At 42.9% G+C, this 21,369-nt stretch overlaps 1 protein-coding gene across 1 annotated transcript; it reads right to left on the bottom strand.

Moving 5' to 3' along the window:
* Window positions 1-9,225: 9,225 nt before the first annotated feature.
* Window positions 9,226-21,328, bottom strand: LOC119650723 (abl interactor 2). The gene is made up of 8 exons (XM_038053746.1): window positions 21,166-21,328; window positions 20,808-20,970; window positions 20,547-20,750; window positions 20,299-20,479; window positions 19,833-20,238; window positions 19,630-19,714; window positions 9,945-10,120; window positions 9,226-9,859 (listed from the first exon to the last, which is right to left on the bottom strand). The coding sequence occupies exons 1-8, from the start codon at window positions 21,188-21,190 to the stop codon at window positions 9,696-9,698; spliced, it is 1,404 nt and encodes a 467-aa protein (XP_037909674.1). The 5' UTR covers window positions 21,191-21,328; the 3' UTR covers window positions 9,226-9,695.
* Window positions 21,329-21,369: the final 41 nt, after the last annotated feature.

Here is a 21,369-nt window from a genome sequence, read left to right as displayed (position 1 = left end):
ATTAAAAGGCTCGTACACAATAATTGAAATACACAACCGGTTTTTTGAACCCTGATAACTCAAAGCTTTTCTTTATTTCATTTTCCACAGTTGATGAAATGTTCATACACCATCGAAATAAATTTCGCAAAATATTTTGAATGCACAGGACACTGGATTAGTTGTAGGAAATTTCCCGGAAGAAAGCTTTTGAGATTTAATTTTCGTAATATAGAGATAAACGTGACAGCAAATGACAGGACTCATTTCATTTTGAGTACGGTCCAGGAAAAATGCTACGACAGGGCGAAAAATGTACGTTTTCTTTGAAACTGATAGGAAAAATATTTTATATCAAATGTAACCTTTTCGAAAAATTTAACGATGGTTTATGAAAATATTAATCAAGGCGAACGGCACATGTCTATTTTTTCCGGCACAGTTAGGATTTTAGGACATAAGAGTACCAGAGGCTTATATAAGCTTAGATTAGAAACCACCTCCTGCATTAATTAGTTCCTGTTAACTCGTTGTTAAGGTTGAATTTTCAATCCCATCTCCGATGCCCATCGATCCTTTTTGTGCTGCGGCTTATCCCGCTTCCGATAAAGGATCTCATCTGCCAAGGTATCAATCGGTACCGATCCCGAGATGACCAATGCGCATCATCTGAGATGGTGCGGAAGACAGAACACACCCTTAAAGCTGTTCTTCTATGGGCGGCAATCAGTATATGTGTGTTGCATAAAGCATGCAGCGCTGTTTCCCAAACTGGGAATGTATATAGCAAGATAGAACTCACCACCCAGGCTACAAGTTGTCTGCAAGTATACCGTGGACTTCCTACATTCAGTAACATTCCTGTCAAAGCCGCAGCAGCTGCGGATGCTTTCTTGGAAGTATACTTCACGTATCCGCCAAGTATTTGATGGTACGCTTTGAAGTAAAATTTCTCTTCGGCGCCTTGTGACGGGGACCACTTCCGATTTTTTTTCGCAAGTGCTAGCTCAGCACAAGCCAACTAAGCGTTAACAGCGTCGATTGCTTGAAATGAATGCAACTCAGCATCTTCCATATGCCTTGCGGCTACAACCAGAGCAAAGTTGGCGGTAGCCTCCCTCGAAACCGGAAGATCAAGTACAGCTATATACTTGATGTTTCACAGTAATCTGCCAGCACGAAGCTCTATGGGATATCCGCGGGGACAATGTACTCCTGAGGTCCATCATCTGCATACTAGAGTGTCTGTTCTCGCACGTAACTATCCATGATGGCAATCGGATAGTTTGGAATGTCAATCGTTGCCAGGGACTCCTATTTATTCGTTAAATTTGATGCATTTTTCATGTCCGCAATATTTCCGAGTACTACCCTTTCAGTGAATTGTATTTTCAGTCAAATCAGTAACCAATTTGATTATATCACTGGTTGATCTTAAGAGTACACTCAAAGCCTTCCCTTCTTGCCGTAAGGGGCGACTAAAAGAGGTTGAAATTTGCGGGCTAACAACCTGCAAAATTTTGAAACGCAACTGCTCCCAACGCGCCAAATAGGGACCGCCTCACGGTAATGACTTTTGCCTATCCAAAACGGACCATGATTATCATAGTTTCTGGAATGTCCACACCCTCCCCGAGAAAGGTAGCGGGGATTTTCAGAATGCTCGCTTTCTCCAACTTGAAGGGGAATTCCGGCATTATAAACTGGATATTTTGGAGCTAAGCGAAATAAGGTGGTGGGACTAGTACTTCTCTCCCCCTTTTGCGGCAATATGCTTTTGTACTCCCGAAAGCCAAGTGGTAACAGACTTGAATCCGGTGTCGGGTTGCTTTTGACGGCTACCACAAAGCGATCTCTCTTGACCTGGGAGCCAGTTTCACAATTGTGTAATGCTATGCATAAACCGAGACTTCCGATGTAGTGGAGAAGAATGCTTTCTATGAGCAACTAAACGCAGTTCAGGGGAAGATTTCTGTGATCGTGATGGGTGACCCGCATGTCAAGGTGTGATCTGACAACACCTTGCTCGGAGATATGATGGGGAAGCACGGTCTTGGGGATCGTAACGGTAATGACGAGCGGTTCGTCGACTTCTGCAACTTCCACCGTCTATTCATTTGTGACACATTTTTCGAGCAGAAGTCTTGCGTATGGTCATATCAGATCGACCACTTCGCGGTAAGCAGTAGATTTAGGGTCGCTAAAGTTTGCTTGCGCATTGCGTACGCCACTTCTCGCACAGTTGGGGATCTGTAAAGCCCTAAGTTCAACATAGACTGCTTATACGACTTAGCTGTCGCTCGACAAAGGGAGAGATCTTGTTGATCAAACGGCAAGTCTATTTTGTAACGCTCCTGATAATATCGATGAGCACTATACTGCCGTCAAAAATGTTCTTTTTTCGGGTTCTGCACAGGTCGTCGGTCACGTCCTGAAAGAGCGTCATAAGATCTGGTGATACCGAACCTAATCCCGTATAGTGTACGCCGTGATAAAATAGAATTTGCTATTGCGCTGATCAAGGAAGCAGAAGATGCCACAGATCGCAATAATTTCAGAAATGTATATCGCATCACGGAAGCGTGTGTCGTAAATGTTTCGATGGTTCTGTGAAGAACGTTAACGGTCGACGATCGTGAACAACTGAAAAGGTGGGAAGAACACTTCACCAGGGTCCTTAACCGTATTACATACAGTTAGGTTTTTCCTCTTCTGGATGAAATGGTTAGTGACCGTAACATGCGTTGGGCTTGACGGTCTCCCTGCACAGTTATTTATCGCTGCTTCTGCAGTTACTGCAGATCTGCTGTTTCGACTCGCAAGGAAATCGGAAATCGCGACTTTTTCTAGAGAGTGGAATAAGGAGATGAGCGTTAAGATTCTAAAAAATGGCACCCGTTTTGAGTGTCACAATTAGAGGGGTATCTGCGTGCTCCCTGCTATCGAAAAGATAGTAGCTAAAAAAACCTTGAAGTTGAGATTAGTTTGGTTTTTGGGAACTTGACAAGAAATCCACCTTACGTTCATCCTAATTTAGACCATAATATGAAGCATAATATCCTCATCTTTGCTCAAATTCGTACTGAATACATATAGTAGCTCAAAGTTGAATCTTTCGTGTAAATTTACCGGAACCCAAAACACTAAATATCATTATCACACTAAAATGAGTAGCAATTGGATATTGCATTATATATTACGAGTTACATTCAAAAAGAAATAGTTCCGCACTCGAGTATACTTAAATAAGAAATACACAACACCTTCCTACCTGAAGCGTCGAGCTTCTCGTCTTCGAATTAATTTATTGTTTGTCATCATGATAAAGTTACTTTATCTCTGGAGGGCAGGGGCCTAGATAGAGCATGTAGAATGAAAAAGAAAGATCCCTGCTTTTTAGCTCCATTAGGGAATTGCCGTCATCTATCCTCTTTGAAACTTCACCCTCGCATAGAACAGGAGCGGCGTGGACCGTCTTTCTTCACTCTTAATATAAAGATAAGGCAGACACCCTTCCTTAAAAAGTTATGGAACTTCATAGGTATCGAGGCACAGATATTATCATAGTAAAGTAGGAGATGGAGGAGTTAAAAAAGTTATGCAGGAGGGAGAGGAAGGTCCATATTTCTAGGCGATCTAAAATATCTCTGGTATGCAGGATGGGGCTGCAGGTGCTAAGAAAATGGCCGAAAAGTGAAGTAATCTATCGAGAAATTTTCAACGTTCATACCTGCGTTTGCATTCAGAATTTCCAGAAAAGGTGCATAATTAGCGATCATTTGCTAAGAGGAGAGTTAGAGCTTTCAGATGGTATTTGGGTTGGGGGATCTAGGTGCCGGAAAAATGGCCGCAATGTGGACGAATCTTTCGAGAAACTTGAAACGCTCGTATCTCCCTTAATACTGAGAATTTGGGGAAAAAGAGCTTAATTCGTGATTTCTTGCATGGAGGAGAGTTAGAGCTTTCAGATGGTATATGGGTTGGGGGTCTAGGTGCTGGAAAAATTGCCGTAAAAAGGAGGAATCTTTCGAAAAGCTTTAAACGCTCGTATCTGAGATAATGTTGAGAATTTCGAGAGAAGGAACTTAATTCGTAATCACTTGTGTAGAGGAGAGTTAGGGTTTTCAGATGGTATATGGGTTGGGGAGTGTAGGTGCCGGAAAAATGATCGTGAAAGCGAGGGATCTTTCGAAAAATTTTAAACGCTCATATCTCCGTTAATATTGAGAATTTGGAGAAAAGGAGCTTAATTCGTAATCACTTGTATTGAGGAGAGTTAGATCTTTGGTATAGAAGTTTGGGGTATAGTTGCTGGGAAAATGCCCGAAAAGAAGGGAATCTTTTGAAAAACTTTATACTTTATTGAAATTGTATGTTTATAAAATACAAATTAAAATACGTTAAAAAATATATAGGATATAAGAAAATTCTTTATATTTCACAAATCGCACTATTACTAGCAGAGTTATAGTAGATCAAAGTTGTCGCTCCAGTGTAAATTCTAAGACTTTGAATGTCTATAGCAGGCGAAGGTGAATATTCTGACATAATATGTGCATATACATTACAAATGCCACAAAAGTTAGCACAAACATTTATGTATGAGAAATACACAAAACCTTTCATACCTGAAGCTTCCAACTTCCGATTTTTAAAATTATTTTGTATAATTCCAGGCAAAAATAGCTGATATACTGCGAAATATTGCAACAGGCCATCGATTGACTCTTCTTTTGCATCTAAATGTCCGCCTAACCTATCTCATCCATCAATTTATAAACTCAAGTTTTTTTTACACCATTTGGCACCAGTATGATTTTTGAAGGGAAATTCCGAATGATATAGGTGTTTGGTTTTCATATCAAACAAAATTGGTCGTAATTCTCTGCGATTTTTCCGAATGGTACCAGCAAACGTCATTTCAATTTCTCTGCTAAACTAAGAGAAGTGAAAAATTGTCATAAGTCGCATTTCTTCCATGCAGCCCTTATGTGACCTACAAAGCAAATTCGAAAAGAACCACTGACTTTTAAAAACAACTCAACAGTGATGCCAAAAATGCCTTAACCACTAGCTTGCGAAAAGTTTTTTCATATGTGTCAAATTGGCACACCAGGCACTCTAATGTTACTTTTCCATCTGACCGCTCCAGGAATATGATTCATGATCAAGTATATGATTTTCTGAAACTTTTTGGGGAAATTAGTCACTGCGTGAAGAAAATATTCAAATTCATTAAGAAACAAAGACGAGGGAGCAATTTGAAGTAGAAAATTGTGCCAGATTGGCACAAAGGACTGATAGGTGTTAAGGGGGTCATCCCGTGTGTCGGGTTGGAGAAATCGATTTTTTTTTTGCATGAATTGTATCTATATATCTATATATAGTGGAAAATATGTGGGCAAAGAGATTTTCCGATATTCCGAGTCCTTCAGAAATTACAGCCGCGGCTAGAGTACTCGACGAGAAAGAGCATCGAATCTTTTTTTACCTGTTAGTTTTTTACCTGAGCCTTATAAATTTGAACACAGGTATAAATATAAAAAGATGAAAAACCAATCAATTGTCTAAACTTATTTGCTGTTTGGAATAAAAAGGATAATCCAGTCTAGAGTGAACACTGAAAGGCGTTCAAGTTATACTCAGTTATATTTTGTTGTAAGTATTGTGCTGTTTGTGTGTTCAGTGATTTTTTTAAATGAATCGTACGAAGGGAGATCGCTTTAACGTTCAACGTAATGCTCGCACTAAAGAACGAGTATTTCATGGGAATCGATACTTATCAAAGAAGAAAAAGGACTTCGCATCAACATCAGGAAAGAAACTTTTAGCAAGCATGAACATGGATGTTCCACTTGCGGCAAGTTTTGTATATCGTATAATATATTGGATTTGCTGGAGTTTTCTCCGGTATTTCTGCAAATTTCTGCAATAATAAAATATACGTAGTAGTAAAAAAGGAATACGTAGGACATGTCGAGAAAAGAATGGGAACGCGGCTTAGAAATGCAAAGAAGAATCACAAAGGCATTGGTGGAAAAGGGGCTGGAAAACTTACTGATAAGGACCTAACTACATTTTCTGGGCTAACTATTCGTCGACATGCAAATTCGATAGAAGGGATGAAGCAAGAAATTTGGGAAACTTTCTTCCATAAATGTTCTACAGACGAAAATCCTCAGCATCAAAATTGTCCAGCAGGCGAGGGCAGTTGGTGCAAATGGCGCAAAGCGGAAGCTAAAGGAGAACTGGATAGTTTTCACCACGAGAAGGCACCTTTGACTGAAGAAGTTCAAACAGTGATCAAACCAATCTACGAAGATTTGTCACGAGATGATCTCTTGAACAGATATTTAGGAGCAGAGACCCGGAATAACAATGAGCCGTTGAATGCATTGATCTGAACTTTCGCTCCTAAACACCTTCATTCTGGGGCCAAGGTCGTAGAAATAGCCACTTTTCTGGCTGTAATTGTTTTCAATGAAGGATTTAATGGCATTCTCAAAATCCTAGTGACAATGGGATGTCAAGTTCGTCACATATATCAGGTTTATGGCGAAGCTGCGAATTTGGCGGTCCGAACGACGATCGACTGACCTCACTAAAAGAGCCACAATTGACACCAGAGAGCAACAATCGGCCTTACAAGACTTTTTTGAAGAAACGGAGGGTGCTCTCTATGGACCAGGTATAGCAGATTAATGGTGAGCTAAAATTTTACTGTTGATAATCACAGTTAAATTTTCAAATGCGTTTTTCTCGAAACTGCATCTTGAAAATCGGCTGCCACCATAGCTCAAAATCTATCCAACCAAATTCTTTGAAATTTTCACGGCTTCTTTAGTACATATTTCTACGATCCGCAAACTAGGATAATTGCAATCGGACTGGTAGTTTTTTTTTTATTCATAAAAAAAGCCGTAAAAAAACACCAAAATCCAAAAAATTAAGTTTAAAAGCCCACCAAAAATTTAGCTTTTAACATTTTCTAATTATCCTAGTTTGCGGACCGTGGAATATTGTCCACATTAAAATGCCGTTTAGTTTTTTTCCCTCAGATGAACACAGCGCCCTCCAGCGTAGCAGCAGAAAAACACCTTTTTTTGGAGATGGGTGCATAAATTAACTCCTATTCCGAAAATTAGATACGAAATCAAGCTGAAAAATTTATCACATATACTAGAGATATCAATAAACATATGCTGAAAAAATCACGTTTCTATCTTTATCCAGTCCTTCAAAATAATTTTTCCAAAAAGGGCAAAAAAAACGGCCTTCACACGGGATGACCCCCTTAATTTGTGGTCGGTTGTATTATTATTATTAGCACCGCGTCCTTGAAGAACTATTGTGCCCTTTTTACTGGGTATAGTGTACCTATTGATCATAGTAGCTCAAGCAGACCTATAACCGTTAGGAACTTTAGTATGTTTCCTACTTCCGGATCTTTCAGCCTTGGTAGTGAGTGTTCTCCCAGATGACTCGACCTACTTTGCACAAGTGTCGGACACTGTCCCACGACGTGTATAGAAGTTTCGTCCTCCTCTTCACAAAACCTGCAGACAGTATCCGTAGATATCCTTAGCTTCCCTAGGTGATAGTTCAGCGAACAATAACCAGTGAGAATTCCCACTATGATTCGGAGGTTCTTTTTGGTGAGGTTTAAGCAATCCTTTATGCGTATAGGTTCGTATCCCCCAATAAACACCCTGGACTGCTCCATCCCCGGTAGGCCCACCCAGTATAGTTCCCTCAACTGTTCCTCTTCATTTCTTAGATTCATAACCATGAAACCGTTTCCGATTCCACAGAATGGTTCCGGCCCGTGTAAAGGTGTCCCTACTCCCTTCTTGGCTAGTTCGTCGGCTACCTCGTTGCCTTCCAACCCAGCATGGCCTGGAACCCAAAGTATCCAGACCTTGTTGGACGAGCCGAGTGTATTCAGTCTCTCAAAGCATTCCATACCAGTTTAGAGTTCACCTGGCTGGACCTAAGTGCCTTGATCGCTGCTTGGCTATCGGTGAAAATAGCAATGTTCTGCCACCTATAGTTCCTTTGCAGATTAAAGGAAGCACATTTGTCTATGGCGTATATTTCCGCCTGGAATATGCTAGTGTACCTGCCCATTGGCTCAAAGTACATTTTGCTTGGACCAATAATACCGGCACCCGCTCCCTCTGCTGTGAGGGATCCGTCAGTGTACCAAGTAATCAGTTGCTGGTTTAAGCCGTATGTCGCAGCCACGCTCTCCCAGTTTACCTTGTTACTCCAACGTGTTTCAAACTTCTTATCGAAGTGAAACCTCGTTGTCATGTTATCCCTTGGCATCAGTAATTCGGGATACCGCCTAGAAAGAATATCTATCTTCCTCCGATTTAGACAGCTCCCCGCCTCACTCATACTACCGGCCATCAATATTGCCCTCCTTGCCTGCGTCTGTATGTGCAGATGGAGAGGGGCTAATCCCAGAAGGACCTCCAGGGATGCCGTTGGACATGGCTTCATTGCCCCACTGATACACACGCAAGCCAGCCTTTAGAGCTTATGTAATTCCCTGGCTTGTGTGCTGAGTTCGGTTCTTTCTGCCAGATTACCGCTCCATAGGTAATGATTAACCTTACTATTGCAATATATATCCAAAGTAGTATCTTCGGGCTGCAACCCCATCGGTCGTATAGAAGAGAATAACACTTTTGAAATAGTACGTGGGTTGGAGATCATGATATCGCTCATAAATTACCACGTTATATAGGCTACAGAATCGTCCATCCTGCTATCAAGGACCCAGGATTATTAGCGAGATCATTGTCTTGTGCAGTATGTTCTTTGACCTTTTGTGAGTTCTCGCATTGTCTGGTCAGTCCCCTTAAGTCAATATCATCAGGATAGACCAGTAGTTATGTGCACTTGAAGAAAATAGTGTCTATTTCGCACACCTTAGCGTCGCGAATTACTTTTACCGGCGCTAAGTTAAAATAAATGCATGATAGAGCATCCTGTTTGTTTCGACCATTGTTAATGGTCACGGATCTGGAGAATCATCGTGCTGCGTTTACTGTACCTGGCCCCGAACATTGTTCAGGATTACACTCCCAACAGAACAAATTAGACTGACTGTGATGGCTTGGTTTTGTGAAGCATGAGAGAGCACACCACCATTTTCAAAGAAATTCATGATTGCAAGGATACGATCACAACCAGGTGAAAAGATTCCTACAATGTAAGATGAAAATGAAACAGAAGATATTTGTCCACATATTTCAACGTATATTTATAATTCAATTATCTAATATTGTATATAATAATAAATTGCAGAACGAAACTTTTAAATGCGTTCTTTTTTTGTAATAATCTGTAATATATAAGACACAAAATTATATTAAAGTTACGGCAATTACGATGGTTCAAATATTTCAAACAAAGCTTCGCCCCGAATATAATTCAGTCTGCTTCAATTAAATGCAACCAAATGCAAGAACAAACTAAAAACCGGCCCAATTTCTCCGAACAGCTGTCAGCGAATACAAATATTGCTACATTTGCTTCATATTATATTACTTTATACTTTAATTTTCGATTCCATTTTCAAGAAGCGCATCTATTTCTTGTATATAAAATGTCTTTTTACTTTTTTACTAGTATTATTTCTTTGTCGGTTCTTTAGTTTATTTATTTTACTTAGCGGAATATAAAGTAGAAATGCAAATCAAATTCCTTCAAACGCACGGTTCAACATAATTGCCAGGAAACAAGCCAGTTACACCATCCATAACGCCTTCCCACCAACCGTCGTCGTTCTTTTTCAGCACATATAGAACAGAACTCTCTTGGAAGCTAAGCTCGTCATCTTTATCAGCGTAATAATCATAGATTGCAACAACTTGAATGAAAATAAAAAATAAATAATTAAGAAAGTTATAAAATAAATTTTGGATGATCAACTTGAGGGAATATTTAATATTTACCTTTTTCGATGTAATTCTTTGGCACCCAACCGGGTAAATTCTGATCGTCCGGAACAATTGGAGCCAACTGCCCTTGAGTCGATGTACGTGGACGACCGAAATCTTGATGTTCATCTTCTGGCGGGGGCGGTGGTGGCAGTGGAGGCGATTGTGAGCCTGGTCGTGTGAAATTAAGGCTGCATAGGGAATACATAAGGACAGAAAGTATCTATTAAAACTGAGGTCAAACACAAATAGACTTAAACGACTATTATAGACTAAATGGTGGTGGTCAAAGGGTAGTATAGGTCGCAGGGCGAAACGATGGAACACAAAACCTGGGGAACGACTGCTAAACCAACACCGACAGCTCTACTACCAAACCCTATCTCCACCTCCACGTGGTGATCGCTGGGAGCTCTTTCTTAACAAAAAGCTGCAGACGAAGAAAGATGAAGTCGAGTCTCCCACGCCTAAAAACGGGACAAATTGTACCAACTGGTCCTCCAGTTTGAGGGTAGGGACTGGAAGGCTAACAACCCTACACGGTAAGCAACTTGTTACGAAACCACAACATGAGCCTCGAACTGAAATGATAACACAACGACGAACTCGGCAACGACAACGGAATAACGAGTTGCGAATTTTCTCATGGAACGTGCGTGTACAGAGATGGAGCTGCCACGCAGCGAGCCGATACCCTGTCCCAATATAGGGCTGATGTAGCAGCATTGCACGAGATGCGTTGGACAGGGATCGGCTTCCTGGAGAAGAGTCGCTACATCATATATTATAGCAGCCATCCAAAAAACCATGAACTCGGAGTAGGTTTCTTAGTGAGCCAAAACATGAAACCTGCTGTTATCGGCTTTCAAAACATAAGCGAACGGCTATACACTCTGCGCTTGCGAGGCAAATTTTGAAATATAAGCTTCATTAACGTTCACGCAACACTGAAGTCAGAACATATAGGGGGGCCAATATAGACTCGGATCGCTATCTCGATGGCTCCGAGCTCGAATAACAACACCACGCAGAATCCCCTCTGACAATCAGGTGAGAGTTAACACAGCCCTCCGCGACAACTATCAGAGGGAATTGGATGCCGCAATAGCCGCAGTTAACAGAGATCCTAGAGATGAAGCATCAACAAATGATCTTCACAACCATCTGAAGAACGTTATCATAAATACGGCCACAAACATACTTGGCCCCAGCCGCAAAAAGAGTCGGAACGGCTGGTTTGATCATGAATGTAAGCTAGCAACGGAACGGAAGAATGCTGCATACCGAGTAATGTTGCATTCTCAGATGAAGCGGGCACGCACGGAAACTTATTACGATCTCCGCCGAGCGGAGAAGCGACTCCATAAACGGGAAAAGGAAGCCTGGGACAACTAACAGGTCTGTGAACTCGAAAAGTACAAGGAGCAACCACACCAGGCGCAGAAATTTTACCAACAAATCAGTAGGATGAAGCCTTATACACCTCAATGCTCATCCTGCCGAGACAAAGAGGGAAATCTGATTTCCGACAGAATGGGCATATTGGAGCGATGGGTTGAGTACTTTGATGAACTACTGAACAACCAAAATATCGGCGAGTTGGAGGTCCCGCCAACTGAAGACGACGGACAAATACTGTCACAGTCCGTGCAATTCATTAGCTTAAAAATCATAAGTCGCCAGGAGCCGATGGAATTACAGCCGAATTGGTTAAATATGGAGGCGACGAGTTACACCAAGTTGTTCATCAACTTGCGCTCAAGGTGTGAGACAGTGAATAAAGGTCTGACGATTGACAACGGGGCATTATCTGCCTCATACATAAAAAGGGAGATATCACACAGTGCAGCTATTATAGAGGTATCACGTTACTGAGTACCATCTATAAGATATTCTCCAGTATCTTGCTAGGCCGGATAGCCCCATACGCCCAGAACATCATTGGCCCATACCAAAGAGGCTTCACTCCAGGCAAATCAGTAACAGATCAGATTTTCTCTCTGCGACAAGCGATGGAAAAACTGTTGGAATAAGGACATCAGGGTAAAACTGTACACGGCCATGAGAGAATTCGGTATCCCAACCAAATTGATAAGACTGACTAGGCTGACCCTGACCAATGTGCGAGACCAGATAAAAACAGCAGGATCACTCTCAAAGCCAATCAACATCAACACGGGTCTACGACAAGGGGATACTCTATCATGCGTCCTCTTTAACCTGGCCCTCGAGAAAGTAATCGGTGATGCTGAGATAAATGCGAGTGGTACGATCCTCTTTATGTCCACTCAACTGGCCTATGCTGACGATATCGACCCGAGACGTACAAACTGTCTTCATCCAGATCCAGCAGGCGATAATCGGCGCGAGATCTTGGGCTGCACATCGATGAAGGCAAGACAAAGTATATGGTGGCAACGTCAGCACCGAAAACCAACCAACCAACAACATCAAACCGCACTGGGCAAACGGGAAGAATAAAGATAGGAGAATACAACTTGGAAACCGTTGATAATTTCTCCTATCTAGGGTCGAAAATCACAACCGATAACAGCTACAATGATGAAATCCGCGCACAGTTGTTGTCAGCCAATAGAGCATATTTCAACTTACAAAAACTGTTCCACTCGAAGCGTCTCACCATAGGGCCAGAGCTCTTCCTGTACAAGACAATGATCTTGCCAGTCCTCATGTATTCCTCGGAGACTAGGGTTCTTAGCAAGAAGAATTGCGAACACTTGGCCGCGTTCGAGAGAAGAATCCTTCGAAGAATTGTTGGCCCCTACATAAGGATGGACGATTCCGTAGTCTACATAACGACGAAATCTATGAGCTATACCATGACCGTCAGGTTGTGGATCAAATCCGGCGCAATAGGTTACGGTGGGCGGGTCACTTAATCCGTATGGATGAGGATGATCCAACCCGGAAAGTCTATAAGGGCAATATCTATGGTAGAAAAAGAAGACGAGGCAGGCTGCCTAAGATGGAGCGATGGCGTAGGTCAGGACGCCAGACAGCTTTTAGGGATATCGAATTGGTGGACCTCGGCGCAAAACCGGGATGTCTGGAGTTCCTTATTAAGGCAGGCCTAGACCGGTTACCGGTTGTTGTGTGTTTTGCAAATTCAGGAAGGTAATGGAGTGGGGCCGATCTTTTTCACGTCATTTCCCCATGAGTAACCAAGGACGTGTATTACATCAGTAGTTTCACAACCTTTTATAATCCCGACTTGACTCACGGTAATTTAACCAATACTTCGAATGCGGCTTGAAGAATCCGCTTTCATTCGTTAAATTCCGCCTTCAACTTTTGTGACACTGACAACTAAAATTGCTCTAAATGCTAACAGTTCTTGCAAGAGTAGTGGATAAATATTATTTTATTTTATGTAGTGAGCTCCTCGGGTAACAACGATCGCTTTCTTTGCGTTCGCATTTTTATAAATTTTCGAATTGACCAACGACCAGAGACCTTCATTTGGATATCATCAAATCAATGCCAGTTATTTCGGTAGATGAAGCGTTAAGTTGAGTGACCAAATAATAACGACATGAAAAGAAAATTCAATAAAACAACAAAGTTGTCAGATAACAAATTGATTTTGGGTTTTCATTGAAGTTTTATACATGCTTATGCATGGAATAGCACATCATGCAAATTCTCGCCACGACTTCGCCCGCAGTGCTTCAAGCGGTTGGTCCAATTTTTTAAGCCGGTCCATTATGTGCGTCATTTTTCCGCCAAAAGTGTCTCAAATATTGGCGTCGAGCTCGTCCAAATTGTTTGGCTTGTTAGCACAGGCTAAGAACTTGATGTAACCCCAAAGAAAAACAATCAGGGGCTAGCCATCAACTTTTTCGTTCCTAACTTTGAGGAGGACGATATATCGATATTATCGAGCTCTGATCACAGAAAGTCTGTTAACATCGCTCTATTTCGAGGACCATTGATAGTAGGTGTTTTCTTCCTCATTTCGAAGGAAATAAGGTCCGATGATCCAGCCATACCATAAAGCGCCCATCATTGTGGATGAATTAATGCTTAGACGAACACTTATGGATTGTACGAGTGAACTAAAAAATAGGCCTCAATCGAAAAGATAATTTTTTACCCGAAATCCGAATCTCCGGCCAGCTGCGAGCGATGGCGAGCGTGACGCGCCCGATTCCGACGCCGTGCGAAATCCCGGGAAATCAACGTAGTATGTATCGTGGCGTCCCCCACAGAGAATTCACTCTCCCAAGATAGCAAACGAACGGGCCGCCTCAAGAGTACTTGGCGCAGAACAGTAAAAAAGAAGTGCAGGCGTTCTGGGAAGTCAAGGAAACAGTTTAACCGCATTTCAGTTGACCGTGTACGACGGCGCGTAGTATAATTGAGACGCTATGCCCCATCAAGAAGTGAATGCCAATCATATAATTAGCGAACTCTCGGCATCACCTATGGTTATCCGACTTCAATTCTTACATCAGCATCTTGAATGGATGTAGGTTCAAATTCAATCGCAAAATAAGCGATCCTCTAGCGGTGCTAAATTCAGTTGATTGGGTCTACTAGGTCTGTTTCGATACTGACAACTGTAGTGACTTTGTTTTCTTCAAACCCCATCCACCTCTATCTGGTTCGTAGGTTAAAGTCCAAAAGAGTGCACTAACACTGAAAGTTTTCCACGATGGATTGCCGGCGCTCCGAAGCCCTGATGAGACCGAGCTAATTTCACGTTGCGAGTTTCAATTGAGCCGGAATGTCAGTAATATTCTTCTACAGATACCGATGCATCTCTTCGAAGGGATTCTTGCACGTTGCTCCGTATCAACATGTTGGCACGAGTTTGTATGGCTCGGACTAATTTGCTTACGTCCAGACGTTGATCTCTCATTCAAAAAAGTGAGATATCTGTCAGAAATGTATATATTTGCACTGAAAGCACATGAAAAGTACTCAATACTTGTTCAGAATTTACTTGGCCAATACAACTTCGACTGAAGAACCACATTAAAAAACAGTTGAGAAGGACTTGCACGTGTGCTTCTGTTATATACATTGGGCTGGGCAAAAATTTCCTATCTACTTTTGCATCGACAACACCTCATACCGACTTAAAATGTGACAATTCTAACTACTTACTTTGGCTGCATATACATCGAAACTGGTACAGTAGCTGGAAAGTTGTTTGTGTCTGAAGGTGGAGAAAAAGAGAAGATATTTCGCTATTTTTTGAAATATTTTGACGACAAAGGGAAGGATGATATGCAAGCTGGCTTTGCTGTGTATGATGAGGCAATCTATCAGAAGACAATGCGGGGAAATGGCTAGCTCACTTTCGTACAGGTAATTTTGGTATCAACGTTCAGTCACACCTGGACGAAAATCTATGAGAAACTTTCACTTTATCAAACGATTGACTGAACCACTGACTACATGGAACGAGGTCGGTGCGTTACGGTTCATTTTTTCTTGCCGTGACCGCCGCAGTGAATAGTCGATCCTCGCAAGTGATCCAGTAGGCGAACCAGCCAATACATTTTTATAATACAATATATTATAACCAAGCGCAGTACAAGTGTAATTATTGGTGCCATAGGCACGTGTGTGACCGGTCAAAAGGTAGTATAGGTCCCAGTTCGAAACGTGGATTGGCATCCACGATGGAATATAAAACCTGGGAAACGACTGCTGAACCAACACTAACACCTCTACTACCAAACCCTATCTCCACCTCCACGTGGTGATCGCTTGGAGCTCTTTCTTAACAAAAAGCTACAGACGGAGAAGGATGAAGGCGAGTCTCCTGCGCCTAAAAACGAGACAAATTGTACCAACTTCTGCTCCAGGTTGGAGGTTGGTAGGACTGACAAACCTACACGGAAAACAACCTGTTACGAAGCCACAAAGGGAGCCTCGGACTAGATTGACTGCCCTCCGCAACACCGATAAAGGGGAAATGGATGCCGTAATAATCACAGTCGGCAGAGATCCTGGAGATGAAGCATCAACAAATGATCTTCACAATCAACTGAAGAACGTTATCATAAATACGGCCACAAACATACTTAGCAGCAGCCGCAAAAGGAGTCGGAACGGCTGATTTAACGATGAAAGCTAAGCTAGCAACGGAATGGAAGAATGCTGTATTCCGGGTAATGTTGCATTCTCAGAGGATGCGAGCGCGCGCGGAGACTTATCACGAACTCCGACGGAGAAGCGACTTCACAGACAGAAAAAGGAAGCCTGGGAGAACCAACAGGTCTATGAACTCGAAAAGTACAGGGAGCAACAACACCAGGCGCGCAAGTTTTACCAACAAGTCAGCAGGATGAAGCTTTATACACCTCAATACTCATTCTGCCGAGACAAAGAGGGAAATCTGATTTTATTGGAGCGATGGGTTGAGTACTTTGATGAACTACTGAACAAACAGAACATCGGCAAGTTGGACGTCCGCCGACTGAAGACGACGGACAAATACTGCCACCACCAAGTACAGAAGAAACCAACCGTGCAATTCATCGGCTTAAAAGTGTTAAGTCGCCAGGAGCCGATGGAATTACAGCCGAATTGGTTAAATATGGAGGCAATCAATTACACCAAGTGGTTCATCAACTTATGCTCAAGGAGTGGGACAGTGAATCAATGCCTGACCACTAGCAAAAAGGCATTATCGGTCTCATACATCATTGGCCCATACCAAAGAGGCTTCACTACAGGCAAATCAACAACAGATCAGATTTTCTCTCTACGGCATGGATCGATGGAGGAACTGTTGGAATTTGGTATCAATTGCACCATATTTCATCGACTTTAAGCCCGCCTATGATAGCATAGCCAGGGTAAAACTGGCGGCCATGAGACAATTCGATATCCCCTCGAAATTAATAAGGCTGACTAGTCTGACCTTGACCAACGTGCGAGGTCAGATAAAAGCAGCAGGATCACTCTCAAGGCCATTCGACATCAACAACGGCCTAAGACAAGGATATACCCTATCATGCGTCCTCTTTAACCTGCCCTGGAAAAAGTGATCCGTGAGGTAAATGCGAGGGATACGATCCTCTTTAAGTGGGAAACGAAAATCGAGGAAGCGGCGCGAGATCTTGGGCTGCACATCAATGAAGGCACGACAAAATATATGATGGCAACGTCAGCACCAAAAACGAACCAACCAACAACATCAAATCGCACTGGTCAAACGGGGAAAATAAAGATAGGAGAATACAACTTTGAGACCATTCATAATTCTTCCTAGCTAGAGTCGAAAATCACAACCAATAACAGCCATGGCGATGAAATCCACGCACGGTTGTTGGATGCCAACAGAGTCTATTTCAGTTGACAAAAGCTGTTCCGCTCGAAACGTCCCACCATAGGGTCAAAGCTCTAACTCGCAAATTTTGGTTCTTAGCAAGACAAATTGCAAACTTTTGGCCTTCGAAGAATTTTGTATCCCCTACATATGAAAGGACGATTACGTAGCCTACAAAAGAACGAAATCTATAAGCGATAGCATGGTCCGTATGGATGAGGATGATCCAGCCCGGAAAGTCTATAAGGGCAATATCTATGGTAGAGAAAGAAGACAAGGCAGACCCTGCCTGAGATGGAACGATGGCATAGGCCCGGACGCCGAATTGGTGGACCTTGGCGCAAAACCGGGATGTCTGGAGTTCCTTATTAAGGCGGGCCTAAACCGGATACCGGTTATTGCGTCGTTGATGATGATGATGATGAATTGGTGGACCTCCGCGCAAAACCAGGATGTCTGGAGTCCCTTATTAAGGCAGGCCTAGACAGGTTTTTGTGCCGTTGATAATTATGATAATTAAAACAAATTTTTTATCAGAAAATGAAATGTCTAGAAAATTTTACGCCACCCTGTTATTCGGAGCCGGCTCTGGAACATAATATTAAGTTGGGGAAAAAGTAATGTCGTGTTTTGTCAATAGATGGCGACACTTAAACATATGTGTTGTACTTATCGCATCGGGTCATACTGTACGGCGATTTGAAGACAATCTGGGCTACAGGTGTCTCATTGACAGTTTTATGATAGTACCTATCAGTCTCAAGTTATAGAGCGTCAAAAATGGTGTCCACCAAGGAAGAAATTCGTCATATTTTACATTTTTACTAGCTGAGAGGTAAAAAAGCAACGAAGGCGGCCAAACAAATTTGTGAAGTTTATGTGTATGATACTGTTACGATTCGCACAGCACAAGGTTGGGTCGGTCGATTTCGTTCTGGTGTAGTGGATGTCGAAGATACACCCCTTACTGGTAGGCCAATCGGCCTAGAAACCGATAAAATCGTCGAAATCTGCAGCATTCGCTCGATTGGCCAGGAACTGGGTAAGGACCCTAAAACCGTGTGGAACCATTTGCAGAAGATTGGATTCCAAAAAAAAGCTGGATGTTTGAGTGCCACACGAGTTGTCGGAAAAAAATCTCTTGGGCCGAATCAACGCCTGCGATGCACTGCTGAAACGGAACGAATTTGACCCATTTTTGAAGCGGATGGTGACTGGTGATTAAAAGTGGATCACGTACGAAAACCTCAAGCGAAAAAGATCGTGGTCGAAGCGCGGCGAGCCGGCCCAAACCATATCCAAGCCCGGATTGATAGCCAGGAAGGTTTTGCTGTGTGTTTGGTGCGAATGGAAGGGAGTCATCCACTATGAGCTGCTCAACTATGGTCAGGCCCTCAAGTCGGTCCTCTACTGTGAGCAACTCGACGGTTTGAAGCAGGCGATTGACCAGAAGCGGCCAGGATTGGTCAATAGGAATGGTGTTCTGTTCCATCAGAACAACGCTCGGCCTCACACCTCTTTGATGGCCCGCCAGAAACTACGGGAGCTCGGATGGGATGTCCTATCGCACCCACCGTATAGTCCGGACCTGGCACCAAGCGATTACCATCTCTTCCGCTGCATGCAAAGCGCTCTTGGTGCTACTAAGTTCGCCTCAAAAGAGGCTTGCGAAAACTGGCCGTCTGAGTTTTTTGCAAATAAGGAGGGGGGTTTTATAAGAATAATGGAGCTGCCTTCATATTTGACTTAAATCGGATAATCCTAAGTATGTTAAATAAAGCGTTAAAATTCGATCACAAATACGACATTACTTTTTCGCCAACCCAATATCTTTCAACTATGTTTTTTTCCTAGCGAAAAAGTCAAGTCCCACTTAGATTAGCAAACAAATAATCCACAGAATTCGATTCACTTATAGTATTCTAATATTGATGACTAATTTTGAAATACAAAGGTCCTCTCGAGAAATGGATAAATCAGCAAAATCGATACTATCCTTTTCTCACATTCGCCTTGCACTTTCTCCATTAAAAACTAAAAAAATGTTCTCAGGAATAAACAGTAGAAGTAGAAGTATTTAGTTCCCTTTTCCCCAACCCGATCAAACCTCTTCGAAAAGAAAACGAAATCCAATAAGGGACGACAATTACAAACCAAAACGAATTTGCATTTCCATTAACATTTCTTTGAAATGCAAAAGCAACCCTTCCGCCTCTCAAATTACCGGAAACCCTTCTATAAAGGAGACTTTATCCACTTTGCGCTCAACTTGGCGAAAATAATTGACACATTTCGCCCATCAAAGCCAAACGGTGTGTCCCCTTCCGCAATTCTTAACCAAATCGATTTTCTATTATTCTCTAAAGAGCTGAGTTGCAAAAATGCTCGAATTACCTATTTATATTCCTTCCCAACGTGTGCATTCCGATATGACCCTGGTCGGACATCTCGTGGCCGACGGTAAGTGGCGAGGGGGGTGCTGAGGAGTAGAGCGAAAAAGAAATTCATTAGGAAAGTGCTCGATATGAAAGCATCAAATTTAGAAATGCAAGAAGGGTTGCGACTGAAAGGATTAGCGAACATTGAATAGTACTTACGAGGCATACTGTGCCGGTCATCATAGGTTGTGGGCGGGGGCGGCGGCAGAGTTTGCATCATTCCCATCGATGGCAAATTGACATGAGTGGCAACCTGTTGACTGGGTGGCATGGGCAATGCACTGTAGCCCGGGCCGCGGTCACTGCCCGCCACACTAGCACTTGCACTCGATGCTCGCTTTGGATGCCCAACCGGGTAATTAGGCGCATAGTGCGATGGTACCTGGGGCGGGTTAACAACCGGCGGAGTTCGATACTCTCGCGAACTTTTGCCCAACGTGCCGGTGTTCCCAATGGACTTGCCCAGCGTGCCAGTATTTCCGCGTGCCATGTTAGGCGGCGTGGGCGGCTTCGTTGTCGGAGGCGGTCCGACTGATGGATTTGTGCTTAACGACTGAATCGAGCCCTGCAATAACACTCGCGTTAGCGAAATCAAGTATGAATAAAATATAGAGAGACCACAAACCTGACTGGAGCCCCGATGCTTTTGTCGGCTGCCACTTGAGTTCACCCCATGACCTATTTCGTCTAGGAGCGAGTAGTCAATTGGCTTCCGGACATACTTGATCGGTTTCTCGGGGTTGATAGGCGCTACGATTTTATACTGCCGGCAGCTCACCTTATTGGCTGTCAGCACTCCAATCTCTCTGCAATAGCAAAATAATTTTCAATTATCAAATGCCCGAGGAAACTGACTGAAGGGGGACGGCATACCTTCGTGCAACTTTTTCTTTGTGGATCATAACCGTTTGTGCGATGTGATTCATTTGCGACTCCATCTCGCTTAATTGTTGTGCTTGCAAATCGAGTAATTGCATGTAGCTGTAGGCGAGCGTGTTGATTTGATACGCAACGCTAGCTAGAGACTGCGTCGTGTAGTTCTTGGTCGCTTCAAGCGCTGCTTTCTTGTTGTCCGCTCTAAAAACAGACGAAACGATATAGTTTTATTCATGCAAATCCATTTTCCCAACCGACCTGTAGTATGTGTCCTCGCAATAATCAGCGACACGTTCCAAGTTGGTAAAGCTATCCCGCAGACTCTGTCGTCCCTCCGGAATTTCCGTGCGAATCAATGATGCTAGTTCGTCCATGATGTTTTCACTGGCCATGACACCCTGGTGATCCTGGTAGGAAGAATCTGTTTCACACGGGAACAATTAGTAACCAACCACATCAAATTATCTCAACCGCACAGGGACAGGGCGAACTCAATGCAAGGGGAAACAAGTGCAGGAAATGTCATTGTCACTTCGTCAGCGACTCCGGAAGACTGGGTGGAGACTTGCCCCTTGCACAATTCACGTCCTTCACTGCGGCTCACGCGAACACCTACCTGTATTGCAAGAATACCTGTTCATAATACAGGCATTCGGCAACCGTTTTGACTGAGCAACACCGCACGCGAATTGAGTTTACATTGAATATCGGCGGCGATAAGTGAACAGACGACAGCCATTGGACATGTTTCGGAAAATGTAATCAAGACTGTGTGCAGAGCGAAGTTGGTTGCGGATGGAATGTTGCAACAGTTCATATG

This window comes from Hermetia illucens, chromosome 3 (genome assembly GCF_905115235.1).
Source record: "Hermetia illucens chromosome 3, iHerIll2.2.curated.20191125, whole genome shotgun sequence".
NCBI lineage: Eukaryota > Metazoa > Arthropoda > Insecta > Diptera > Stratiomyidae > Hermetia > Hermetia illucens.
This window is presented reverse-complemented; position numbering and strand designations above follow the sequence as displayed.

Coding starts and splice junctions, on each gene's coding strand:
- LOC119650723 (XM_038053746.1), bottom strand. CDS start 21,190: ATGAACAGGTATTCTTGCAATACAG. Junction 19,715..19,832: donor TGACCGGCACAGTATGCCTC/GTAAGTACTATT, acceptor TCTACTCCTCAG/CACCCCCCTCGCCACTTACC. Junction 9,860..9,944: donor AAAGAATTACATCGAAAAAG/GTAAATATTAAA, acceptor TTTTCATTCAAG/TTGTTGCAATCTATGATTAT.